The following is a 27,867-nucleotide window of genomic DNA, read 5'->3' as shown; positions in this document are numbered from 1 at the left end:
TTTCAATAAGAATGCATAACCAACTAAATTATTAGCATAAACACAATTAATAAATAAATAAATAACAACGTTTGTGCCTCCAATATGCTATCAAGAATTAATAACATATTCATTAACATCCTTCAGTGAACCATTGCGCTGATTTGAACGCTCTGACTCATTAGGCCTTTCTTTACAAGGACAAAATCACGAAAAGGCAAAATAAAGCAAAGAGCTCACCTTGCAAAATTAGGAAATGGAAGCTTTCAATTGGAAGGAGAAGTTGGCCCTGAGACTATGGTCCACATAAATGGAGGCAAAAGTTCATGTAAAGAACACAAATCAAAGCATGCACCACATAAATAGAGAATCATCAGAAACTCAAATCACCGGAATAAAACAGGAGATCTTATTACCCTTTGCTAACTTGGAAATCTGAAAACAAAACATCAAATCACCAAACAAAGGTGAGTAAGAAAACGGAACTTAAAAAATAAAAAACAGAATGAAATATGAACACAGAGCAGAAATTAGCTGCCACGGAACATTTATAACCAAGAAGTGACCAGCCCTATTCAATACCATCATCATCCTAATTCCCAAGTCATACATTGGGCATGAGGAGGTGCATTTTCTAACTATGATTGTATTGCTTTAGACTCTAAAGACAGTAAATGTTCCAACTTGTCCAAGGCTACAAAAATATGTTAATGATGGTAAACTTGACTTAAAACAAATAAGTTCCCTCCAATATGAGTTCTCTCTATCTTGGTTCTAAACGTGGTAAACTTGGTTTAAAACAAATAAGCTCTCTCTATCTGCAATCCTTAGAACACCTAGTATAAGTATGCAACATTTTATCTTAATTAAATTCAGAAAGCTGAATCTGGCTTTAAGGCATTTTACAAATAGGTTTTGGGCACTAATTAGGATGGAGAAAAATACTACAAAGAGTAAACAGAGCAGAAATTAGCTGTTATGGAACATTTATAACCAAGAGGTGACAATCGCAACTGTATTTGATTGAATTCAACTTTTCATCCATTCACAATATCCATCATTTTCCATGGTTAATGATTCTAGAGAATGAAATGTCTGAAATGAGAATGAGTTCTTCAATCGTTTAAGTTGCTCCTGAGATAAGAGTGTGTTCTGTGTTTGTTTCATGGATACCCAATTAATTGGAGAACAAGATCAGAAAACCCAAAAAATGAAGAAACTTCACCGTGCTTTTCCGATGAAGAAATTTTGCCACCACAATAGTGGTGGCGAACTCTGCTCGGCAAACAATAGCTCATCCCTATTCCTCGAACAAGACTCTGCCTCTCATTTTTTTCTCTTTTTTTTTTTGTTAATTTGGTTTGAAGAGACAAAATATGCAAGGGAAAAAGAAATCACGCAAAAGTGGGGAAATCCAATTGTTTTAAATTCAAGAGTTAGCTACTTGCATGAAATTATTATTCTAAATTGAAGAGTTAGCTACTTGCGTGAAATTTCATAAGTGACTTGGGACAAAAACTGACTTCCTTTCCTGGAAAAAAAAAAAAGAGAACCAAAAATTATACATTTAACCCATCAATCATGCTGAACGCTCTTCTGAAGTGGCCTGAATTTAACATCAAAGAATCTTTGGAACTAATTTCACTACCATGGCATATTTCAACAGTCTAAGCTTGCTCAGACTCAAAAAAAAAAGTATAGCTAATTGTCAAAAAAAAAACACATCATCTTTTCTTAGCTTTACATTGCATAAATTCAGGGCTAACAAGTTCATATTGTTAGACCACCATTCATTTATTGAAGTTAGGAATAACACCTAGACCAACTGTAATAACCTCTCAATATGTTTAGAAAATCACCTATATTTTTCTTGTTACTTGGTTTTGGATAGAAAAGTTAGTTGTAATGCCTCTGGAATACAAATACCTTAATGTAATTAGTTTATAATAGTTTGTCTCTTGACAACCTAATTAAACTCATTCAAAAAAAAATTGAACTTGCAAATTTGATGTTCAACACCTTTTAATTTGATTAGTTTCCTGCGTAATTTCTAATGTTTTAAATCTCAAACATAGAAAATGAATTGGATATATTCATAGGCTAGATTACAAACAGCTAAACCCACAAAGTAAAATAGGAAAAAGATAAAACACACATACACACACACACAAACACAAAGTCAAACAGAAAGTATGAAATGCCTGGCCATGTCTTACACAAGGAAAATTAAAGAAAGAAAAAGAGAAAAATAGCATCCAATTGGCCTTCCATATATTCCTTTCTATTCTGTAGCTTTTCTGGTTCTTTTTGGAAACTTATTAGTTTGTAATGGATTAAACTATACAGATATTATACTAAGAGAAGGTTATAGGAACTGCAAAACCTGTTAGGTGTTGTTTACGAGAAGAAAAATCAATTGCTCCAATACATTATAAATGAGTTGTTAAAAAAATGACAAATTAATGCTCCACCAGTTTTGATATCAAAGAAGTTGTTGCTCAATATAAAAATCTACATCTGGCTACGTCAATTTTGCAACAGTTTGCCAACTTGTTACAAAAGATTTGAAAGGTATTTTATCTTCAACAGAATCTAAAACCAAATGAATATTTCGAAGTGGTTAAACAAAATGCTCATGGGTTTGGTTGCCAATTCATGTACTAATCACAAATCAAGAACTACTTGGTTTCTATCCAAGTGGACATTTGCATTGGCTTGGGTATTAAGCATCGAAAGTCTCTTACTTATGTTCTTTATTCATAACCGTTGACAACGATACTAGATTTTTTGCTCTGCAATTTTCAAATTTACGTGAACCATATAATGTACTATGTAAACACAGGAAGGGAACCATAATATCATAACAAATTACAAAAAACAAAAGAACAAGCAAATACCATATCACAATCGAAACATGCATTGATGAAATTACATTAAACCAATCCAAAACATCATACAATTTTCTGAAACAGAGAAAAACTAACACACAATGATTGTAGATGTTAAATGAGGACATATAGCGAATATATGGTGTGCACGTCAAATAAGTTTGAATGACCTGTCTAAAAATACAGCCCTTAATCATAAAACAAAAGACATCAGCACAACAAACAAATCACATCAATGCGACCTTCAATTATGATCAGCAAATTGATAAACTCAAAACCGATAAGCTAATAGAAGTAGAGTGAAAAGTTCACCTTTCAAAACCATCGAAAGTTCACAATGCTCTTCTGGTGAAGAAATTTAACGATAATGGCGATGGCAGTGGCGGCGGTGGATTCCGGTCAGCAGGCAATGACTCCTCCGTGCTCCCCGGACTCCCTTTTTTGTGGCTTTGCTATTACTTTCCCCTTCTTCTCTATTTCTTGTTTGCTTGTAATGGGATGGAGTTAGAAAACTTGTATGCGTTTTTAGTGATGTGCATCAATGATTCTTGGAGATGAAATCTTTGAGATAACAGTAGTGGCTTCTTCATAATTTTAGCACTTAAAAAACAATAAACTGCTGCATTAGTTAACCCAAAGGTCCCAAACTGAAAGAAAACATGCGTAAAAAATGAATGGTAATGAGGTTTTCACCAACCGCTTCCCACCCCTCCAAGAAGTACACCTGTCCAACTAACAAAACCAAATGCCCTGAAAGTTGCTGAAAATTACTTGATAACCGGCCCAATTTCACTGTAGCAATCCAAACTCCCACTTTTATAGCTAGTTTGTGAGTTGAGGATAGAAAAGAAAGGAAGAGAAAGATTAAGTTACGAGAGAAAAGAAAAGATAAGAAAAGAAGGGAAGAGGTTTTAATGTTGTTTGGGAGTTTATGAAAGAAAAGAAGTAATTTTGGACATATAAGTAAATAAATATTTCATTCAACAGCTTTTTAGGGGTAGAATGGGCAATTTAAAAAACTTTTTGCTGCCTTTCCGTGCTTTCCTTTGCTTTCTGCCCGATTTGGGAAATTTTTTTTAAACTGTAAGTCTGTAACTATTTTTTTCTCCTTTCAATTCCGTCGGTTTCTTTTCCTTTCCTTTCACTTAAAACTCTCAAATGTGGGAGATGCAGTCTTTCTCTTCTATTCCTTTCTTTTCTGTTCAAATCTCATCTCCCAAACTAGCTATTAGTATAGTAAAGATAAACAAAATAATGCAAAGTAATATGATTTATTTATATTTTATATTCAAATGCAAAATGTTTGCATAATCTTCACCCTATTTACAATAGTTTTGCTTACTTGATTTTTGTTACCATGCCAAGTCCTTAAGCAAAGTTGCCTTTTATGTTGTAACATCATTTTGCATCAACCTTTAATCATATTAACCTAGGTTTTATCAACTTGACTTAAGTTACCGTTTAACCCAGTTAGTAAATACTCATGTTATACCTGTATAATACGCATTCATACGTGTAACTTAAAATATTTTGACATTTCAGACATTTAAAAAATTCTCCTACTTTTCATATAGTCTTATAAAATGTGCAATAAACTTTTGGTGTATTATACTTGCCAAACCATTCTTCAATTATTTTTAAAAAAATAAAATTTGTATAACTGTAATGACATATTTTTCAACTTATATACAAAATAGCATCTATTAATATCATAATTTCCATATATTTATATATGTAAATAGAATAAGATGATAAATTTTTATCTCCTGAGATAATTGTGTTGGGTCCTCCCTCCTTTTGGAATATGATAGACAAATAGAGTTACTTGAACAAAACTAAAAGAATAAAAGTATTTAATAGTTTGTCAATAGTAATATAGAGAACTTTAGTAATTTTATAAGTACTACGACTGTCCAAATTTTAGCAAATTAAGTAAACAAATTTCACTTCTAATTTAAAATGGCTTTAATGTTTTAATAGGTAATCCTAAATGTTGAAGTACCAGGTTGGAACGGACACAAAAATACGACCTGCGAATCACAAAGGAACTCGACATGAGGCTTTATCCCTAGTTTCACTTTGATACTTAAGTTAATAAAGATTCCCAAATGTGGTAGCACTGAGAACAAGAGAGTGATTATACAACTTTGAAAGGGCAAAATGAGGGGCATCTATACTGACGAACAACAAAGAGGGAAATGAAGGAGAGTATGATGTCTTAGTTAAAAAAAATTCGACGGTGTTAGGGTTAGATTTGAACCCTAATATGTGTCAGTTGGATGGCACCTGATACATTGGTCAGATTAGGTCATTCCTTTAAGACGTAGTTTCAAACAACAGTTCGGAGATCCATACCACCTTGAAAAGTCCATGATATCACATAAAAAAATTAGCGAATCGACACTATCGAATAACTCGACAACTGGGTCTAACCGAATTCATTATGAGATTGACGATGATTCCCACATAAAACGTTGGGTTAATTTGGTCTAACATTTGATAAATGGCATTATTAAGAATCAACAGTTAAAAAATTACATTTGACACATCACACGAGTGATATGCTACAAATAGCTTAAAGTTAGCGGGCTTATTATGAAAGTTTCTTAAGGCCAGGGGTCGGCATTGGTAAAATTGAAGCTTCGGGACTAGAATGCAACATGTTCCAAAACTTGGGGGTTGAAAGCTGAAAAATGAAAAGTCACTGGGGCCGTTTACTCCATCTTCCTGCTGCTTGCCGGTATCAGCCCACAAATACAAGCAAAAAATAACATAACAGTTGAGGAAAGAAAGAAAGACCATTTGTATTGAATCCATGAACATCAGATTGTAAAATGTCACAGCAGCATCTTTACAACAGCAGTAGTAGCAGTAATGTTAACAGTAATGTTGGGAATTTTAATCTTCCTGTGAGTGAAGTTTATTGGTCTTTGGTGGCAAAAGCTGATAAGAAGTTTTCCAAGATCAGGGATTTGCCTTATTACCAACGTAATAGGTAAAGAAGAAAAAGACCCTTTTCCTTATTTACGTTTTTTCCTTGGTTCATTTGGCATTTTCACTTGTGGGTTGATGTTATTTGTATTGAATGATGTTCACGTGCAGAAAATCTTTGGTGAGTTCTGTTGATAGTTAAAAGAGAGAGAGAGAGAGGAAAACAAAAAGGAATTGGAATAGAGCCAAGTATTAAATTTGTTGAATTGGAGACAAGAATTTGAATGGGACGTACGGTATTCGGTTGTACTGTACTTTCGGTTCGGAGGATCATGGGTTTTTTCGCGTTGGTAACTGAGATAGTAGGGGAGTAAAGAAAATATGATTTTGGGGGAATTGGGTTTTTTGGGGAATTGAGGATCACTGTATTCTTTCAGAAGTTGTCCCTTTACTGGAAGTTTCATTGATATTCGTCAAACAGCGTAGCCTATGCATTTGTGTGCATTGCCTGTGTTTTTGTACAATTTGTTGAACTTACATTTACTTGAAAAAACAGTGTGAAGATAGAAATCTTTGTTCCCAGGCTGGATACCTTGTAACTGATAGCCACATGTGTGTGTGTGTGTGTATGTGGGCATCTGGTATCGATCTCTCTAAACGGTTGAAGTTAATAACTACCGGTTTCCTGAAATTGAGACTGTTGCATGATGCTGATCATTTTGGTCTTAATGATTTTTCTTTTGAAAAATTTACCCAGGTATGATACTTATTTCTCTAAAGTTTTCAAGATTTACACCCAATTGTGGAAGTTTCAACAAGAGAACCGGCAGAAGCTGGTGGAAGCAGGTCTAAAGAGATGGGAGATTGGGGATATTGCTTCACGGATTGGCCAGCTTTATTTTGGGCAGTATATGAGAACAAGCGAGGCTAGTTATTTGTCTGAATCATATATATTTTATGAGGCAATACTAACGAGGGAGTATTTCAAGGATGGAATGTTCCAAGAAATTAACATCGCATTCAAGCAGTTGAGATTTCTTGCTCGGTTTTTGACTGTTTGTTTGGTGTTGAGTCGGCGAGATGTGGTGTATCAGTTAGTGAATCAATTCAAGATGCTACTTGATGATTGCAAGAGGACATACCAGGTTACATCTATCAGCACTTAACAGTCCTAAGCTTCACCCCTAATGTGTTTTTACTAATTGAGCCACGTTAAGCATTGCCTGTTAGTAACATTTTCTCAAGTGTGATTTCTGTATGTTCTAATATGAATTCATCTTTTCAGTTTAATATGCAAAATTTTCCACTTTCATTATAAGAAAAAATTTTCTTTCACATGCATTTCTCTATGTCTGAAACTTTTGTTTAGTTATCTTTTTTTTCCAAGAAACGATAAGTGATTTTGTTAATATTGGGTAAAACTGTACAATTGGTGAGCAAAGGCTCAAATTGTTTAGTTATCAATTAGATATATTTTGTGGTTTGACGTGGTAATATTGTGTAATAAGAGATGGTTTGCAATGTTATCATTTTAGTGCCAAGAGATTGAAATGGACCATTTCTAGTTTTCTAATTAATATTTTTTCTAAGTTTTAAGAGTTCTTGGTCCTCTTGTTTATTACACATGTATGAGCGACAGTTGAATGATGTTTCCAGGAAACTGACTTTAAAGAATGGAAGCTGGTGGTTCAGGAAATAGTTAAATTTCTAAAAGCTGACACAGCTTTTATGAATTTGAGGCCTTTGAGATATAGTGTGGTACTGGATCTCCATCCAGATTCCATACCAAATGCTGCTGAGGCAAAGAGAAAGCTAAAACTGAAAGATGCATTATTGTGCAGCTACCATCCTAATGAGGTTTGTGCATCTTACGCTTGTTCTCGAGGCACATCATAGTCTAAGTTCCAGTGAAGTTCTTGGTTTTTTTGTCTAAATTATGAAGTACCAACTGGTGATGCTTCCTATTTAGCTAATTGATGCGGTTTTGTTATCAATTGATCAGGTCAAATTTTCAGAACTCACACTTGACACTTTCAGAATGCTACAGTGCCTGGAGTGGGAGCCTAGCGGTTCATTTTACCAGACAGGTGCTGCTCCTCCAAGTGGTAATAGCATTGGCCAGAATGGGGCTCCAGGACACAGTCACATCAACTATTCCCAGGATATAACTGATCCTATGTTGCCACCAAATCCAAGAAAAGCAATCTTATATCGTCCTTCTGTTACACATTTCGTTGCTGTGAGTAGCTAGTCTTTAGTGGTTATGTTATTACTTTTGTGCAGCCCATGTATATGTGCATGTCCATAAAGATCTCAAGCTAAACCCTTAAGATGAATTATGTTCTGGACTACAGACCAGGCACCACTTATTTGATCAAAAGATAAAAGTAGTTTTTTAGGGCTTAAATTCAAGACAGTAACATGAATGTATTTTTATACTTGGGGAAACACTAGTTAATGTGGAGGTGCCAATTTGAATTATAGATGGTCTGTGGATGTAAAAACAATAAAGTTTTTGCATAATATGAATCAGAATCTTCTTAGTTAGCAATTATTTACAAGTTGGAGCTGAATGCATAGAATGTTAGTATGAGAATTATCCCTTCTACTAAAATATAATATGTAGTAGTTGATATTAGTTTGCGATAGGATTTTTTTTTTTTCCTTTTTGTGAAGATTAAAGGAACAGTTCTGCTGCTAACTGTATTACTAAATGTGTGAGGAATTCAAAAATAGATTGAATTTATGGTTGAGGACTTTCAATGAGCTCTTAAGAAAACAATGTTATGCAAAAGAACTTCAATTGGCTAGGACGCATCATGCAGGTATTATCCACAATCTGCGAGGAGCTTCCTCCTGATGGGGTTTTCTTAATATACATGTCAGCTTCAGGTGACAAAGGTGTGCCCGTGTCTCTTCCATGATGAATTTTTGTAGTTTCTGTTATAATCCTTGATAATTTACATTGTCTAATTGCTTAAGGTAAACTATGTACACATTTTTATATGCTTCAGGGATCAGTGGGCAAAGTTTGTCATCTTCATCCCATGCTGAAAATGACCGATCAAATCCTACTTCTGTTCACAGTGATGTGGGCTGCTTAGATAACCGCACTGGTTGTTTAAATATTGGTGGGCGTGGAAGTGGAGGTATCTATTCTTAGATAGACTAACAATTACAAGTTAGGATTCCCTAATCATAAACTACTGCTTTTTTTTTTTCCGTTTCTTTTAGTCGCTATTAAATCATCCCTTTCAGTTGGTGGGTTGGTTTAGTTAATTTGTTAGTCATAGAATGATTTGCCTAATTCAGTTGGTGGCTTGGTTTAGCTAATGATTGTACATCTGGTTTGGATTCTCCCAAAATTAAGAGAACAAGTATTATTTGCATGTATTCACTCTGCATAAGTAATCTGAATTTGATCAACTAGTGATTTTTGCTGTCCTGTTGAATTTTGATTGTCATAATCTTTCATGCTGACCAAACTAAATTTTCAGGTTCAAATTGCATCTATCCTTGTGATTTAATTCCATTTACAAGAACGCCACTCTTCCTAATAGTTGACAGTGACATTAGCAGAGCATTCAAGGTATGTACTAGGAGATGGGCTTCTTGTATAATTTATTCCCGAAGTTAACTATAAGCGGCTTTATATATGCCAAGTGTTGGAAATGAAGATGATGCTTGGATGTCTTATCACTTGAGTATTTGATGTATTCTATGTTCCAGTTCTATGCCATATGGAGATTCTCACAGTAAAGCTTCCATGTAGGGTCTAGTCAAACAGACCATAAAGTCATCTGTAAACACTTGACTGGCAAAAGGCATTTTGTTATGCTATCTTAATGAGATCACCATCATCTTAACTTCCCATCATCAGCTTAGCTTCCATGTAGGATCAAACTTTTGTGTGAAACACTGAGATCCAGCAAACCTCTATTTCATCTTAACAATGAAATCTTCAAATGCGAAAACACATTCTCCAGATATTCATAATGACATAGGTTCTCAGTTTTTTGTTTTCTCACTTTTTCAGTATCATTTTTGGCTACATATGTATGTCTCATGTTATACTAAAAGAAGGAATTATGAGGGGTCCAATTAAAAGAAGTCTTTCAGTCATGTGCATTTGCACTAATTTCTTCCATAGCACAAAGCCTTGTGATTTTCATCAATTCTAGATTTTGTTCTGTAGAAAATCTTTTATTTGACCTTGGGCTGACACGTCTCTGTGCATGAGAAAGCTAGCATGTTAGCATACTCTTGAGAGTTTTGGTTTCCCAACAAATATATATGTTTTGAGGATTAAATTTTTTCTTGTAAAAGCATGTCTGTGAAGAAGAGGTGATTTTAGTCTAGAAGGTAACAGGAGAGAGTTCATAACATGTCAATTCAAGGACCCTTTTTGCCTCTGAGGAGGTATCTTGTAAAATGGCTTAGTCGTTTCACAGAGAAACTAAATAACCTGGGTTCTACATATCATCTTTTTTTATTTATGTATCATTTCTAAGTGAGCAAGCGGGTGTTTAGAGACATGGACAGAACTTGACTTTCACTCAGTAGGATTGGTGGGAGTTCTATACACTTAGATATCTCTATGTATGCGACCCTAATTGAATGTCATGATTAGCTTTTGTAGAGTGGTTACATTTCTGTTAGCTAGGGTAATGTCACATTCGCATCGGTGTCATATGAATGTTGACAGATTCAGCTAGCCTGTAGACCAAAATTGCTCTAGTGCCCATTCGTGTCTGCTTTGGAATTTTAAAAGCTGTAGGAAGATATTGCTTTCACTGAAATGGTTGTTTGATATTTGAAGGGGTATTCTTGTCTTAGGAGAGCATCTGCACACAGTACCTTCCTGTGATACCTGTTTTTGTCTTCTCTGATCTGTTATCCGCCTCAGTTGATTGATGGCACTAAGCTTTTTATTAGAGTATTTAATTTCATCCCTATAGCAATCCAATCAGAATAAGAACTATTCCTTGTAGAACATACTTGAACTTAGGCTACACTGAACTGTGGTTCTGAGAGGTAGGAAAATCGCTTAAACTTCTGAAACTCTTGCAAGGAAACATTTCTTAAAGTACTGATAAATCAATTTCTAGGAGTTGATAACTACTGACATCACCTAGTTGTGGCATGCACCGTGGATAGGCTATAGATGGAGCCGAAAAAGGAGAGCCAGTTGCCATGCTCCTGTCACCCACTGCCTCATTGCCTATATCAGCTGTTGACTCTTCTCGCCAGCCTGGTGGAAGTCCATTCACCAATTTCCTGACAGCTCCTCTGCAGGCTTTTATTCTTATGCTTGGTTTTACCAGCTCTGATATTGAGACGGTTAGATAGTAGTCAATAGTGTTCCCTTCAGTTTTTTCCACTTTTTAGTTTAATTTTCTTTAAGGATCTGCAAGGTCTCAGAAGAAGTATGTGTTGTCAGGATTTGTATAATAAAGCTGAGAAGTTGCTTTCCTCATCGTTAAATGAGTGGGGATCATTACTGGCTGTATCAGACAATCTTAATCCTGTTTGGGCTCAAATTTTGGCTGATCCATTCATAAGACGACTCCTCCTGAGGTAATTAAGTGCTGCTTATTCTTTTCTCAATTATCCTTTGCCTAGTACCTATTTGATTTGAACTTATTTGTTGCTTGAACTTATGGACCTCTGGTGAACATGAATTTCAAGCTATCAGTAGTTCAGCACATCAAGGGTTTTGACTTCCACTTACAGTAAAAGCAGCTAAATGTTGGACCATCCGAAAGACACATTGCTTTATGGGCTTTAAGATCCTTTATTATTATTATTTGGTTTTAAATTTTGGGTTCATTGTAGTAGACTGTCCTTTGGCTTTAGAAGAGCCTCTTTTTGAAAATAATATACGTTTTGAAGGTGAAAGTATGTTGCGCTTTTGCAGATTCATATTTTGTCGGGCAGTGCTCGGCCTGTATACTCGAACATCCATAAAGATAGAGTTTCTCCCTGAATGTGTCCCTAGCCTTCCAGATACATTCCTACCAATGACTGCTACATGTCAAACAACAGTTCTGCGACTAGCTGATGTTTTTGGTGCAACAAACAGGTTCATCAATTCAGAAGGAATAGTACTTCCTGAAAGCAGAGACTCTGAGGATTAAAATTCGTCCTCATAAGCTTCAGTTTTGTGCCGAAAGAATGTAGATCATCATATTTTCTTATTTTTTTTCTTCTATTCTTAAAATCCCTCCTCCAATCTGTAGCAGATCAAAGAACAATGCTACTTGTTTTCAGGAGCAAGGGGGGAAAAAAAGAAGAAGCTTGGAATGGCTTGTTTTGAGTGGCTGGGGATGGTTTGTTTAACTTGTATGACTTGAGCCCTGTTTGATTTCTAGCTGAGTGCTTGTATAAGGTTGACTCAGGTGGATCAAGTTCAAGAATATATGTAACTAGGGGGTGGTGCATTTTTATGATTTGGAAAAGATGAATTTGGCAATTTGAACTTGCTAAAGTATTGATTTTATGTAAAAGGAAGTTTTTGACAATAATGTTTAAAGCATATGTTAGTGTAAAAATGGAATACATTTTGTGGTTCAATATTTTGTAGGGCCCGAACTCGGATTCAAGCAAGTCCAAAGCTTGATAATTTTGCTTCTTATTATAGTTCTTGTTGCTTGGTTAAGATTTTCTTTCTTTCTTTTCTTTTCTGCTTCGTTTTTTACGCAACTTAAATTTGGATTTTAATCCGGAGCAACAAAGAATAGTTGGCGTAAAAATTTAAGCAAATGTGCACCACAAGATAAATAAGGGAGATCACGGGTGATATTTTCATATTGTTTTAAATTACGTCAAATTTCTATTGACACGTAACAAGAATTATGAGGGCTTTTTTCTTTTTCTTTTTTTTTTTTTGCTTTTTGTTTTTTGTAATGCTTGTTAGGGATTCTTTTTTTTGAACTTTGAATTTTTTAATGTAGGGGTGTAAATGAACTTAATTAAGTCGAACATTTTAGTGTTGAAACTTGTTTGATTATTTTAACGAATATAAAATTTTGTTCAAATTTGACCTGTTTATTTGTCAAACCAAGTTCGAGAGAGTTTTTTTTTTTTTTAATCGAATTGAATGTTATCAAATATAAAACATTATTCAAATTTGGCTTGAGTAGTTAACGAATTAAATTTGAACGAGTTTTTATCAAGTCGAGTTCAATTCGGGTATCAAATAGTTTGATTCATTTTTTAACTATATTTTAATGCGCCGAGTGAAATCTTGAAAAGTTGATTTGGGAGATTGATTTTTGTACGGAGTTGATTTTCCAGCATTTGAGGACTCAATTCCATATTAAGAATAAAAACAACTAGTACGGTTTGGCTAACATGTGCTCTTGTTAAAGGGTTTGGGAAAAATTCACCTCAGACGAATAAAAAGTCTCAATTTGGAAATAGTAACCAAAATGAAATCACTTTTTTTTTTTTTTTTGAAGGAAAAGGTGAAATTACTCAAATAATATATGTTAATGAGAAATAAATGCTACTAGGAAATATTCTCTGGTAGCAAATAGGGAAGGAAACGACGTCGCAAACAAATCCATCTCCGCAAAGCTATCCTGAAAGGAAAGGAAAACAGAAATGGACTAATCAGCATGGCTCCATCTTTCTTCCCTCCGGCATTTCTCTCTGACTCCTAAGCAGCAGTTTTCAAGCTCCTCAGGTGAATACATCTTCTCTATCTCTACTAGTCTTTCTGTACTTGACCACAATATCTAACTGCAAATTTAGCTGTAAATCCACGTACCCGAACATTGGGAATGCACAAAAGAAATCAACTAGCGTTTGTATAGTGTGAATTAAGAAAGGTAGTTGAAGATGCCTGCCCACTGTTTGAAGCAATTACTGGCTTAAATATCTCATTATGTTTCGATTTTGATGTGACCCTTGTGGGTTTTGAGGTAGTTTTTTACTGTGCCAATTCGAGATTATGTTATTCAGTGGTTGTAAAATATGATGAATATGAGATTCTACCAGCAATATTTGATGGAAAATTAGAAGTTTGTTAATGCATTCTCTATCTTCATGGAATTGAAATGGTAGAACCAAGAGCTTTTACAAAAGATTAGTAAGTGGAAGAGTGCATCATTCTGTATTTAAGTGCACAAAAGATAACAGTTTGAGGGAGGAATTCTTCTGAAGTTTGGCTGATAATTGATACACAAGGTGAACTTTTCCGGGAGGAAGTAGGTTGATGTGCTTTGATTGTTCTTCTTTCTTTGGTTTCATATTGCTCTTCTAGGACTTCACAAGGCAAGCTGGTGCAAGAAAAGAAAAGAAAATAAAAGGAGGGAAATTACAGTAAGATTTGTCAGAAATCCAACTCTAGTAGAGTAGAGAAGTAACAAAAAAATTCCAGAAAATTCTTTGAGTTTCTCTTTTTTAAGCCTCTGGCTTTTTTTCAGTAAAAAATCTGTATTCATAGGCTGTATAGTCGAAATGCATTGCGACAAACATGACATATCAAGGTAACTTCTGTAATTGATTGACGTACTTCTTTACTTGCAATGAATAAACCGATAGTACAAAAATTTCTGAAATTAACTAAAAACACCAACATGCACTAGTGCCTATAATTGTTTGTCACTTCTTAACTTGTTCCATTTATTTCAAGTGTATCTTACATGATTCTTCCTGAGTTCTAATTTGTTAGGCACTAATTCCGGGTTTTATCTCAACAAGGGAAATTGCTTGCTGCAGAAATTGACTCCTCAGCTAGTCCAGCGTTTACTTAGTCTTACATAGAATGGATATCTTAGATGCTTGCACCAGTAATGACCCTCCAGCATTCAGGTTTAATTGTTTCTCTGACAACTTGAATCTTGTGAAAGCTAAGCTTTGGGGGCACAGCTAGTAAATCATGTCTTCAACTTCCCTTTTTACCGCTCCACCAACACTTACACCGACCAAAACAACCATCAAGAAAAATTATTCTCCACCATCTCCTGATAACCTTGCATTTTTTATTGACAAATCAAAAACCATCAATCACATTCGACAAATTCATGCATTCCTCATACGTCATGGCTTTGAAAATCACCCTGTCTTGAATTTCAAGCTCCAGCGCTCTTACTCTTCTTTTGGCTATCTTCAACAGACAGTTACACTTTTCAAGAAATCTCACAATCCCAATGTTTTCTTTTACACTACCATCATTCATAGCCATGCCATGAATAATCTTCATAATGAAGCTTTGGTTTACTACATTCAAATGCTCATGGAAAACGTTGAACCCAATGCATTTACGTTCTCAGCTATCCTTAAAGCTTGCCCTTTTGATCTTGGGCGAGCTCTTCATTGCCAAGCCCTCAAGTTCAGATTTGACTGTGATACATATGTGAGAACTGCACTTGTGGATATTTATGCAAGAAGTGGTGATGTGGTGTCTGCCCGTCAATTGTTTGACACAATGCCTGAAAGAAGTTTGGTTTCATTGACGGCAATGATTACTGGGTATGCAAAGAGTGGGGATGTTGATGAGGCGAGAGCTTTGTTCAATGAGATGGATGACAGGGATGTAGTCTGCTGGAATGTGATGATTGATGGGTATACTCAGCATGGAAGGCCAAATGAAGCTCTAGTACTTTTTAGGCAGATGTTATTGGCAAAGGTGAAGCCTAATGAAGTGACTATGCTTGCAATTCTTTCTGCATGTGGGCAATTGGGGTCTTTGGAGTCAGCCCTGTGGGTTCATTCTTACCTGAAGAATAATGGCATTAAAATAAATGTCCATGTTGGTACTGCTTTGGTTGATATGTACAGCAAATGTGGAAGTTTGGAGGATGCTAGGGCAGTGTTTGATGGAATGATCTTGAAGGATGTTGTTGCATGGAATTCCATGATTCTGGGATATGCAATGCATGGGCTTAGCCGAGAAGCATTAGAGTTGTTTAATGAGATGCGTCGAATGTGTGTTGAACCAACTGATATAACATTTCTTGGTATTTTAAATGCTTGTGCTAATGCTGGACTGATCTCTGAAGGTTGGGCCTTTTTTAATTTAATGAAAGATGAATATGGGTTTCAGCCTAAGGTTGAGCATTATGGATGTATGGTAAATCTTCTTGGCCGTGCTGGGCACTTGGAAGATGCGTATCAGCTCATTAAGAACATGAAGATTGACCCGGATCCTATTTTATGGGGAACTCTACTCGCTGCATGTAGACTTCATGGAAACCTGAATTTGGCAGAGGTTATTGCGGGATCTCTTGTGGAGCAGAAAATTGCAAATTCAGGAACTTTTGTTCTTCTTTCTAATATATATGCAGCTACTGGCAATTGGGACGGGGTTGCAAGAGTAAGGTCAATGATGAAGCAAAGTGGGGTCCAAAAGGAGCCAGGTTGCAGTTCAATTGAGGTGGACAACAAGGTACATGAATTTCTTTCTGGTGACTGGAAACACCCGAATAGTAAAGAGATTTACATGATGTTAGAGGAGATGAATCGACGGCTAAAAGCTCATGGATATGTACCTAAGATAGACACAGTGTTACATGATATTGGAGACACTGAGAAAGAGCGATCGCTTGAAGTTCATAGTGAAAAGCTTGCAATTGGCTTTGGACTTATAAGTACCAGTCAGGGAACTACTATTAAGATTGTCAAGAACCTAAGGGTATGTCTAGATTGTCATACTGTTACTAAGCTCATCTCAAAAATTACAGGACGCAAAATAATTGTGAGGGATCGAAACCGATTTCACCATTTTGTGGATGGTTCTTGCTCTTGCGGTGATTACTGGTGAATGATACACATAGAGAAACCTTTGTATTCATTTGCTATCAAAACTGTAATTAGATTTTACATTATAATGTACACCGACTAAGTTGAAATGGAAGTTTCTGTTGGTCAGTCATTGAAGTTGCTTCGATATTGTGTTCGACATTGAAAATACATTGTAAACAATTGTAAATGGAAGTCTCTGTTTCGTTTAGAAAATACATTGTAAAATTTTAAATGGAAGTCTCTGTTTCGTTTAGAAAATACATTGTAAAATTTTAAATGGAAGTCTCTGTTTCGTTTAAGGTCATAGTACATATGTAATTGAGACGTATACCATTAGTAAAATTAGTCTAACGCCATGAAAACGGGAGAAGGGTTTCCAGTTTCGTACGTGTTGTATTGTATTCAATTTGTGATAATGTACTGTATTCTTCAGCAAATGCATGCCATGATAAGGAGGGAGAAGGGTTCTTCAGTTTCACATCAGTTGCATTCAACTTAATTTGTGGTGATCTTGCTTTATGCTTCGGCATATGCATGTGATCTCGGAGAAAAGAAATTTCCAGGCAAATAGGGGATATAGGTTGTTCCCTCGTCTTTGTACCGGTCTGAGTTCAGTTCCTTATGTATCCCAGTTGACATAATTAGTTCATTGTCTACTCAATTTGTTCCAGTAAGGAAAATTAAGATTCTTCTTCAGGTATTCTTTTTCGCCAGACGAAGTGCACCAAATATCAGGTTAGTCATGTGTTTCTCAAAAAGAGGTATAGCAGTGATAACCGTGGCTGCATTTAAGGGACTCATTGTTGGAAACTTCTATGCAAAACTAGAGGTACTTGAACTGTGCAAAGCACAGTTTGGACCCTAGAAATTTAGTCGAATGCATAGCATCAAATTATTTTGCCACATGATGAATGAATAGAAATATAAGAGAAAAATTGAGCATCAAAGCAATTAAAATTGACAAATATTATTTGAATTCTCATTTTTGTTAATCATACTTCCGCTATTATTTTTATCATATAACTTTTGTTTATTGTAGGAATACAATTAACAAAATATGGAAAATAAATAAAATTTCTCTCAAAATTTGTTGTAAAAAGAAATCTCATTTATGAATTCAACCTCCCTATTTATTGTGATTTGAATAAAGATTTTTGAACCACTATTATATGATACCCAAAAAGGAGAGAAAATTAATACACTATAAGTGCATTGATGTATTAATAGTAGTATAGTTTTAGTTAAAACTAAATTAAAAGCAATCGTAATACTTTTAGTACTTTAATAATGAGAAAAAGTTTAGAAAACTGCTAAAACATGGTACAATTTTCAACATCAATATAGCTTACTATAAACTTTCATATTTTTCTTTTTGATAGAAGAATCCAGTTCATCTATTTAAATTCCGCGTAAAGGTGACAACATTATCCTGCAGCTCCAGAATATAAATAGCAAGATTAGATAAAAATATGAATTGCTATGTTTCTTGATCTACATATACAAATTAGAATTGAACTATTTTTTATTGCAAAACCATCTTCCTAATCAAAATTGAATTTTCTAACAATTTTTTGTCAAGTCACATTCTAGGCCGAAAGTCTCAATTGTGACTTCCACCACCGACTACAATCCTTGAATACCAACCCAATTGATACTACAACACTTAGAGTACTTAAAAAACAAACAAAAATTCACTTTAGTTTAAATATATACAAAATCTTATTGGATCCTTCAATTAAATTGAACAGGCCATAAAGTAATTGCAAAAAGAAAGAGATAGAGAAAAATGGAGATACAAGAATGCCTAACTAGATTTATCTTGGTGGAAACATCACATGATATATCTTTCTCCTAAAAAAATACACAAAATTGTAGATAATTACAAAATGGAACCAAAAAAAAAAAAAAAAAAAAGAAACAAAATGTGAAGTCAGAAATCAAATCATGGGAGGAGAAAATAAAAGAATGAATTTTTGTTCTATTTTTCATAGAAAATGATCATTGGTATAAAATGAATTCTAAGATATTTTAATATTTCACCTTTTATCCATGAAGGACTACCAAATAAAAACATCATCCTATAAATTTAACAAACAAATGCCAGGTGGCTATAACATTATGATAAAGAAATAGAGCAAACATAAGAGATTAGAGATGAAGAAAAAAGGAAGAAAAGAAAATGCAAAGTGGGATAAAAATAATAAAGAATTTTTTTTGCTAAGTAGCTATCATCTTGACAAAAAAAAAAGAAAAAGAACATGGCAACAATCTTAGTTAGATTAGTTTTAAAAAATAAAAAATAAAATAGATCAGGGATGGCAGTAGTTACTGCAAGAAGAAAAAGAAGAGATGGAGTTGATTTTCTCAAGGAGAAAAAATATTTTAATTCTTTAGCCCAATTGAATCAAAAAAGGAAAAGAAAAATTTAGGTAAAATAATCAAAGGTCCACTTGTCAAAAATATATGCAATACATGTGTCAAAAAGATGGTTAGCTACAGTAATTTGGATTTCTTTTTATATACAAGGTAGATATATATGCTCTCTCAACAGGTACAATAGAGGGAAATTACAGTGTTAGATCAAATTATTTTCACAAATTTTATGGGTTATCATTGTAACAGCTATTTTTCTCTTTTCACATTCATGGAGTTGCCCTATAGCACAGTGTCTTGATCCTTTTTCCCCTTGCTGGCTTTCCCTTAATGGAGGAGTGGCTTGGAGCTCACCTATCTCATTTCATGTGAGAACTTCCACAGAGTCTTGTCTCTAATTGTCCCTTTGAATCTGTTGAGCTCCTTCACCCGTACAGCTTTTGCTCATTAATTACGTTCTTTTCTTGTCTCTCTGCAGCCAAGTCACACATAAACTTTGAAACATACTAGGGGGGGAGTGCCCGCGCATCGCGCGGGTGTTTGGTGCCTGTGGGAAAAAAGGTTGCTTTGTGAAACAAACAATAATATATTGTGAGAAGAAATAAACATCAAATAATGAGCAGCAGTTACTGTTGCAAACCAGAAATAGTCCATAAAGTAGGAGAAGTTGAACAGTAGTAATAGTCCATAAAGGAAAGATGGGAGTGAAGAAAGAGAGTTGTTGCTGTAGGTCTGGCTCCATGGAGTCCCTTATTTAGTCATAGCAATAGTAGTAGACAGCCTTTAAACGAAACTGTGATGGTGTCCTTAATAGCAAACTTATTAGATTGCAGCCTTTATTATAGTTATGGTGTCCGTAATGGGCAGCCTTAAGTACTCAGTTGCGTTGCTTCTTGGCGGTGCCGTCCTTTTGTTGTGCAGGTGCTGCATCACTGGTTCCTTCTCTGGACTTTGTAGAAGATGATAATTGGATTGGTCCTTAAACTTGTGTAAGTTATTTTCCTTTAATGGAAAATTTTCCTTTAACTATCAATCCCTCAATAGGCAATGGAGTATTTACGAAGATATAGTTCATCCACAGTCATGTGTGACTTGATTCCAATCTGGATACATATGACACTTTTAAAAAAGACTCAACCAAAAAAAATTGAAGATCCTCTTTAAGGGTATTATGCAGGCACCTTAATAAAGGAATATTTCATGGATTTTTTGATAAAAAAAAAAAATCCTTCCGTTAAATAGAGGGAAAATAGCTGGATTTAAAGTATGATCAAGGAATCAAACTGACTTTAAACAAAATTTTCATTCTTATTCAATAAAACAGAAGCAAATCCTCATTTCACTCAACTTGCGTAAGGTTTGTTCTTAACAGCAATTAGATTGGTAGTCTAAGTACCATATTTAGGTGCAACTCAACAAATTATAATTAAACAAATTCCTTTCTATTCTTATGAAACTCATAAGTATGAAAGTATTGATTAATCAACATACAACTAAAATTAAAATGTTTTTCTCTTACATAAAACAATATAATTAACATATTTGTTATCAAAATTGAATTGTCAAAAACAAAAATCTTATAGCACTAACTCGTATGAGTAGAATTAAGTTGAATGAAAATTTAGTATACTTATTTTCTAGTCAAACTTTGCTTTACGATTTAAGTCATGATTGCTTTGGGTATTTAGGTAATTGAACAATTTAAACTATACTCTCCGGATTATTAATAAATGCTTACTGCCCAATTTTTCTATTTTTCATAAGTTTTGTCCTTATGTATATGTTGTCTTTTTAGCAAATACAAACAGAAATCAAAAGTAATAGAAAAAAAATGAAAGAAAATAAAAAAAGAGCTATTAGCCTTTCCAATTAAATGCTTAATTTTCCTCTTTCTCAGCATAACTATTTCTTTAAGATTCTTTATCTGAGGTCACTTCCAATATTTAAGAAATACAAACAGAAATCAAAAGAAATAGGGAAAAAATCAAAGAAAATAAAAGAGCTATTAGCCTTTCCAATTAAATGCTTAATTTTCCCCTTTCTTAGCATAACTATTTCTTTAAGATTCCTTATCTGAGGTCACTTCCAATATTTAATTCGTAACTGTGGTTAGTTTTGCAGGGAACCATGGTTATTTTTTGAAAATATCATCAATCATTTTCCATACTATTTTCAAGTTTCTAAAATTTTATATTAAAAAAAATACCATTATCATACACTCATCATTTAAAGATTGATGCTGAGAAAATGAGTATAAACCCAAGTATTAAAAAAATTCCTATTGAAAGATTGATGCTGTAGTCTGTACACACAATGGTGATCACCTCTTCTGTTCCTTGAATAAGGATCTTGACGCTGACTTTTTCTATTAATAACAGTTACTATTTTTGCACAAAAATCTATGCATAATTTGTTGTCCTTTTAAGCAGAGGAAAAGAGAGACGTATAACATTATGGAGGGTTAGTATGAGTTTAAACATTCCGGGAGTGGATTTCTGAGTTCCAGAAATGAACTTAACAGACCTTTTAGATCAACTTAAATTACTTTGTCACTTCTTACTCCTTATCTTGATATCTTTGAAATGCAAGGATTAATTTATGGTCTAGAAATTCCATATATTATTAACTTTCGGTATAAATTAACTGTAATTTTGATCCTCTGATCTGTTATTTCAGGGCATCCATGCATGCATGGTTGACAGGGGAAGGAGGTGGTGAAATCAGACCCGTGGCTGTTGGAGAAGCTAGACCAGTGGCTGTTATAAGCTGAAACTTCTATATCTCCTGCCCTATGTATAATCTCAAACTGTACAGGCACCTCGTTGGCTAAATTCCTAGCTACCTGTCTACTTATTAGGTCTGCTTTCTTCTATAAATTTTCCAGAAAGCATAGGCTTTATTAGTTTGGAGCTCGAGTTAAAGAGCCGAAGCCTAGATGAGACTTAATAAATCTTTGATCTTTGCAGTGTGAATGTTGAATGATGATCAGAGCTCGTAAAGGATTATCAGAATTTGTTCACAAAAGTTCCTATTGGTTGCTGACTTAATTGTATAAACCTAGTAAAAAGGTTCATATTACTTATGCAGAGGCCAAGAAAAGGCAACCTTGAGGCCAAGTAAAAGGCCTCAATTCTGCATTAACATCAGGAGAGGACGGGTGCAAGTGTGACTGCACAGCAGTGTTGGCTGAATTGGAGATTGCAAGGGTGAGATAAATATGAGGCAGGATGTAAGAAAAGGCAACTTTGAGGCCAATTTAAAGGCTTCAATTCTGCATTAAGATTGGGAGAGGACTGGTGCAGGTGTAACAGCAGAGAAATTGCGGCTGAATTTGGAGATTACAAGAATAAGAGGGAAACTGAAGTAAGGATTGAGATTTCGGAGTTAATTAACAGGTTTAGCAAGCATTCTCTACATATAGACTCTGACGAACTTGCATTTCACAAATTAGTGCATGCAAGCCCCATATAGCTTCTTCTCAATATAGATTAAGTTGCCCCTTCTTCTCAATATAGATTAAGTTGCCATTAACTGCATAGCAATGTCGAGATTGGAATACAACATAACAATTTGATTCTCATACAATATAAAATAAAATAAGGAACATATTTAGCAGTAAGTAAAGTCAAAACTGCACACCCAAATCAACAATAAACGATATAATCATTGGAGCAAGAAAGCTACCCTTTTCAAAACAGCAAGGCAGTTCAACATTAGAACGGTAGCAAATTCAAGGTCGGTGGTAATACTAAAAGGTAGAGGTACGCTGAAAGCTAACCTTAGGCCAAAATCCCCACTGAGAGCTCATTCTTGCTGTTGCTCCAAACCTATAAGATCATAGCCAACCCAGTCAAATTACAGAGGGCAGCAGTTAGGCAACGCAATAAAAGTTGCTAATTGCAGGTTCTAAGAACACACTCACAAAAATAAGGGTAGAACTGAAAAATTGGGGGGAGGGGTGGAATCTAACCTCAAGCTGAACCACCAGGTATAGCTGCGGCTGAAGAGCATTCTGAGCTGCTTACTATGGAGCCACGAAGAAGTAACCCAATCCCGAAATGCGAACAGGGGGTACCTGAGCATCAACCGTCTGGGCATTAACATACCCACGGTTCGGAAATTAAATTGGAGTGTAATTAATAAGGGGAAAATAGGATGATCAATATAATTACAGCAGGATTGGAGAGCATAAGAAATGTGTAAGCCCCATTTGAACTCTCACGCCTCCCCTATCCAATCATTAGCAGCCCTAACAAGCAAGTAAGGCATTTGGGGCGTGAAACGCGGCCACAAGATAGGTAATTTCAGAGTAAAGTGCATACAGCATTAACTCATCTAGCTAACAGAAGTCGAGACTAAGCAATTGAAACCTGGAAGAGGAAACGATGCGGCAGGCCTTTGTAAAGGGACTCGGCGAGAGACTGAAACTGAACGGGGGGAAACGGACTTACGTGGGGCGCTCGTAAAGGGGATAACAGTTCGGCAGCCATTAACACTCATAACACTCATAACAATTAACACTCAATAACAGCCCGGCAAGGAGTGGAACGTTTCAGACAGCGGAGGATTTCAATAGCGCCTCTTCCCACGGCGAAGCAACGTTTACTTGTCCGTCTAGAGGAATAATTGATTGCTAAGGGTATTCCAGTAATTACACCAACACACAAGCATATATGGGGTGTACAAAGTGCAAAAACAGTTGTACACTCATTATACATTCCATCAATACCCAATGGCTCATCAATGAGGACTTTAAATGTAATGAAACGGGGTTATTTTAGTAAACATATCCAAATACATGCTTTGTTAAGTTGCACCTAAAGCTTTTAAGCTAATACATAATATTTACTATTTCCAAAATAACCCCACCCTTGCGGTTGAAATTTTTGCCCTTAACTCATTCTTATATAGTATAAGGATATAGTAGGGTAAAATACAGAAAACCTCCTTGTAATTTGGCTATTTGATACGCTACCTCCTCATTATTTAAAAATACCCACACTACCCTCTCGTGCTTTAGACTAGAGTGAAATTTAACCGGTAACCTGTATGCTACCTGAAAGTGATGTATTATTATTTTTTTAATATTTTTTATTTTATTGTCATTTTTTCTTTCAATTTTGGTGCTTTGACTTAACTATCATAGGTATCTTTACAAATTTTATAGGAGAAATCTTGCTCCTTCCTTTTTTTTTTCCTTCAATTTTCATTTTTTCTATTTTGCTTTTCCCTTCCATTTTCCTTTCCTTTTCTTCCTTTACTCGATCCAAAATCTTTATCGCCAAAATTTACCATAGCACCTCACAGAATTTAGGTGGATCTTGCTGCCCAAAGAATCCTAAAAATCTGGGCACCTCCACTGTCAATTCAGTCTGGCTTGATCTAATAAATCAATTCATCTTCATCCAATTTTATTAGGGGTTCGTAAACCTTGATCTCCATCATTCACGCAACTCTCTAGCATTGTTGAATTTGGAACCTCGTTGCAATGGCTAACAAAGTGGTAGCGGCAATTTATGTCTGTTGGGTTGTCTATTTATGTCTCTTGGGTTGCTGAAAGTTTCGTAGTAGGTGATGGTGGCAGTAATGGCTAACAAAGTGGCAGCGGCAATGGCAGCAATAGCGGCTAAAGGAAAAAGAAGAAAAGAATCATGCAGCACGGCAATAGCAGCGCCCCATTACTCGAATTATGCAGATTAAGGTCGTAGGACATACTCTCAGAAGTTGGGTCAAACGGGCCAGATTCAACAACTTCAAATTGGAGCATCGGTTGCTCTTGAGCATCAGATTGGAGTGGGAGCTCGAGGTTCTTCATCTTCTTAGTCAACCTCCATTTGTTAGGCTTAGGAGGAATTACCCGATTATCCCTATTTTTTGCGGTTGGAGCCTTGGAGGAGTCGAATTCGGTAACGAATTCTTTTGACTCTCCGCTGTCGGTGGCGGCGGCAAAGGGTTTCTCGAGGGTCGAATTTTGGGGCTTTGAGGAGAGGGAGAAAGAGAGTTTCATCTTAGCAAAGAATTGAAAGAAGATTCTAAACTAAAATCTCCGATCCCCCAAAAACCTGCAAATAAAGGCGAGGACTACCTGCCAATGACTCTCTAATGCAATTGATGCAGCAATTTTGCCTGCAGTTATATAGGGCCAGTAAGAACCCAACCCCAAGGCTAGCAAGAAGCCAAAGAAGAGGTTGCTGCCTCCTGGGTGTCACCAAGAACTGTTGTTGGATCGATTGAGAGGAGCCGATCCAACGGTGGTGGACCCTGTTATCGCACTAGTAGGGTGTCTCCGGCGATAGAGCCGCCATCTCCGAAGGTTTCGGCATATGGGTTTTGCACTTGCAGTACTTTTGGGAAACCACTACCTGAAAAGACTCGTCGGAGACCTCCCAAGCATGCTTCGATATTGTGAGTTGTGGAGAATGTGAAATGGAGGAAGAAGAAGAGGAAAAATAGAAAAGAAAAGACAAAGAAAGGAAAGGAAAGGAAAATAAAATAAAAAAAGAAAAAAATTAGTAATAGACAGACTACCGGTTCACAGTAAGTCAAAAAGCGTAATTCCACTCTAGTCCAAAGCACGAGGGGGTAGTGTGGGTGGTTTTTAAATAATGAGGAGATAGCGTGTCAATTAGTCAAATCACAAGGAGGTTTTCTGTATTTTACCCTATATAGTATAAAATCCATAATCTCCTTATGTTAGATTGGAACAAAAATGCTTGGCCTCGTTCTAAGTGTTGTGCTCTATTTCCTCTGTTCTCTAAAGCAGCTCTTGCAAGAGTGCTTTGCACTCTAGTGGTGACTTCTTTCAAGAGTGAAAAAGCTCCCTTCTTCTTTGCTTTTATTCAAAGTCAAACGATTCTTTAGATTCTCGAGGAAACTGGGAAAAAAGAGAGAAGCTAAAGGCTTTGTTTGAATTGCATTTTTCAGGATTTTTTGTAGAAAAATTATTATAGCGATTTGATATGTGTGAGAGAAAAAGATGATTGAAAAATGTGTTCATGGAAAACGAAATAATTTTTCCAAACAAAGCTTAAAGTTCTAGTAAAGCGATATGCATAGCAAGCCCCACCTGGGTAGATGCACGTAGTCAAGCATATCTTACATATATAAAGAGCGAATGGCTTGTGAACAGTGCCTCATAGTCTGGTTATCCTGTGATTTTTGTGAGCTTGAGGGGTGTTTTGGTCTTTTGGCATTGGATGGCGGTGGTTTGCTGCCCATGGACCGATTATTCGGTAATTATGGGTAACTTTGGTGACTTTTGTATTTGTGCTTTAGGTGTGTGTTTGGTTTCTCCAACTAAAATTGTTCGTCTTGTGCGTAATTGTCGTTGCTTCAGCTCTACCGATGAGTGGGCGGTGTGCGAAGTGGTCTGTGGGAGCAGCACAAAGCTCCCTTGTGTAGGTAATCTTGTGAGCAAGCCATCTCAAAAGTTGCACATTAGATTTGTTTCTTTCTTCAATTGAAGGCTCGGGTTTGGCGGTTTTGCAATGTGAATTCTTCACTCTTTTTCCTCGCTAATAAAAGCAACTTTCCTTTTCAATTGAAGGTTTCAATTCCCTAATTTTGCAAGGTGAACACCTCGCTTTATTTCTGCCTTTTGGTGGTTTTGCAGGCTGAGCCCTTCACTCCATTTCCGTCTTGATCATATTTTCTTTGCTGCACTATTATTTTCTTGTCACAAGACACGATTTGCTTATTCTGCTCTTCATTTTTCTCCTTTTATAATTAAGGGCTGTATTTAACATAAATAATTGAGGTTACTCATTTTTGCTTGGTTATGATTGTAAGAAATATTGATAAAAGCTTAGTTTTGGTACTTTTGCAAGGTGAACTCCTTGCTCTACTTTTGCCTTGATTTTATTTTGTCTACTGTACTGCTGTTTTCTTGCTGTTTGTCAGTTGTCTCTGGCTATTAAATTTGTTGGTTTGTAATTAGATTCTGTGTGCGAGGTTGATTATAAACTATTAGTGTTACATTTTTTGACCTGCCTTTAGAAAAGCAGCTGGATTTGTTTGCCTGAATTGGAGGAAAAGCTTTTGTTCATAGCTGGTACGAAGGTAGTAATAAATGTAGCTCTTTATTTTGGTGTGAAGGTAGTAATAAATGTAGCTGTTATAGTTAAACGCCTGATTGCTCCTTATTACATGAATTCTACTTCAGTTATAGCATAAAAACTACTTTCCAGAATCCTGGAACAAAAAGAAACATGTGACAAGATGCTTGTATTCCACGGGCATTACGACTAATTTATCTATCCAAAAGCAAGTAATAAAAAATATAAGTGGCTTTCTTGACAGTTATTCAAACAGTATCTTGCCTAACCAAAAATGAAGAAAACTGAAAGAACACCAATAAGAGCAATCACTTAACATATATAGACAACAAATTAAGCATCTAGTGCTTTGTTCATCATCAACGTTATTATCTATAAGCTATGACCAGTATGCCAAATTGTGCTACATTTCTGCTTCCCTTGGCTAGAAGCCTACTTACTCCCTTCCTGGTCATTTTTCTCTTGACTATTTCACATGTATATTGATAACTACGGAGAATAGGTATTTTAGAAGGAAAACATCTAGTCATCGTATTATAAGTGACCAACTAGTATTTATAGGAGTACAAACTTAACAAACTATTTACAAGAATACCCTTACTAATTTATTATTTACAAAAATATTTATATTCTCTTAACACTCCCCTCAAGTTGAAGCATATATATCATAAGCACCCAACTTGTTACAAATGTATTTCACCCTAGAGACCCCTAAACTCTTGGTAAACAAATCAGCCAGTTGATTTACAGACGGTATATGAGATGTCTTGATGACTCCATCAAACAATTTCTGTCGAATGAGATAACAATCAATTTCAATATGTTTTATCCTTTCATGAAACATTGAATTAGACGCAATATAAACTGTCGCTTGATTATCACATACTAAATTT

At 35.5% G+C, this 27,867-nt stretch overlaps 2 protein-coding genes and 2 long non-coding RNA genes across 11 annotated transcripts; 2 read left to right on the top strand and 2 right to left on the bottom strand.

Moving 5' to 3' along the window:
- Window positions 1-85: 85 nt before the first annotated feature.
- On the bottom strand, window positions 86-3,669 carry LOC140035250 (uncharacterized). Of its 2 annotated transcripts, XR_011839239.1 has the most exons (3): window positions 3,180-3,669; window positions 396-414; window positions 86-274 (listed from the first exon to the last, which is right to left on the bottom strand). It is a non-coding gene; the product is annotated as an uncharacterized lncRNA (long non-coding RNA). The 2 variants fall into 2 exon arrangements; XR_011839240.1 differs by lacking the exon at window positions 396-414.
- Window positions 3,670-5,599: 1,930 nt separating this feature from the next.
- Window positions 5,600-12,322, top strand: LOC113727016 (uncharacterized). Of its 2 annotated transcripts, XM_027250967.2 has the most exons (11): window positions 5,600-5,862; window positions 6,556-6,943; window positions 7,455-7,655; window positions 7,801-8,037; window positions 8,624-8,699; window positions 8,813-8,947; window positions 9,296-9,387; window positions 10,956-11,138; window positions 11,239-11,375; window positions 11,716-11,974; window positions 12,069-12,322. In XM_027250967.2, exons 1-10 carry the CDS (start codon window positions 5,702-5,704, stop codon window positions 11,933-11,935), a joined length of 1,830 nt encoding a protein of 609 aa, XP_027106768.1. In that variant the 5' UTR covers window positions 5,600-5,701; the 3' UTR covers window positions 11,936-11,974; window positions 12,069-12,322. The 2 variants fall into 2 exon arrangements, with proteins under 2 accessions (XP_027106768.1, XP_027106767.1); XM_027250966.2 differs by having other exon boundaries at window positions 11,716-12,322.
- Window positions 12,323-13,327: 1,005 nt separating this feature from the next.
- Window positions 13,328-16,677, top strand: LOC113727015 (pentatricopeptide repeat-containing protein ELI1, chloroplastic-like). 3 transcript variants are annotated; one of them, XM_027250964.2, is made up of 2 exons: window positions 13,328-13,485; window positions 14,505-16,677. In XM_027250964.2, the coding sequence occupies exon 2, from the start codon at window positions 14,683-14,685 to the stop codon at window positions 16,564-16,566; it is 1,884 nt and encodes a 627-aa protein (XP_027106765.2). In that variant the 5' UTR covers window positions 13,328-13,485; window positions 14,505-14,682; the 3' UTR covers window positions 16,567-16,677. The 3 variants fall into 3 exon arrangements, with proteins under 3 accessions (XP_027106765.2, XP_071931533.1, XP_027106766.2); XM_072075432.1 differs by having other exon boundaries at window positions 13,332-13,485; window positions 14,523-16,677; XM_027250965.2 differs by having other exon boundaries at window positions 13,332-13,485; window positions 14,476-16,677.
- Window positions 16,678-19,535: 2,858 nt separating this feature from the next.
- Window positions 19,536-23,484, bottom strand: LOC140035880 (uncharacterized). Of its 4 annotated transcripts, none has more exons than XR_011839784.1 (3): window positions 22,891-23,484; window positions 22,699-22,747; window positions 19,536-20,023 (listed from the first exon to the last, which is right to left on the bottom strand). It is a non-coding gene; the product is annotated as an uncharacterized lncRNA (long non-coding RNA). The 4 variants fall into 4 exon arrangements; XR_011839785.1 differs by lacking the exon at window positions 19,536-20,023 and having other exon boundaries at window positions 22,477-22,747; window positions 22,891-23,169; window positions 23,291-23,484; XR_011839783.1 differs by lacking the exon at window positions 19,536-20,023 and having other exon boundaries at window positions 22,477-22,747; window positions 22,891-23,010; window positions 23,291-23,484.
- Between the last annotated feature and the right edge of the window lie 4,383 nt (window positions 23,485-27,867).

Source organism: Coffea arabica, chromosome 2c, assembly GCF_036785885.1.
Source record: "Coffea arabica cultivar ET-39 chromosome 2c, Coffea Arabica ET-39 HiFi, whole genome shotgun sequence".
NCBI lineage: Eukaryota > Viridiplantae > Streptophyta > Magnoliopsida > Gentianales > Rubiaceae > Coffea > Coffea arabica.
This window is presented reverse-complemented; position numbering and strand designations above follow the sequence as displayed.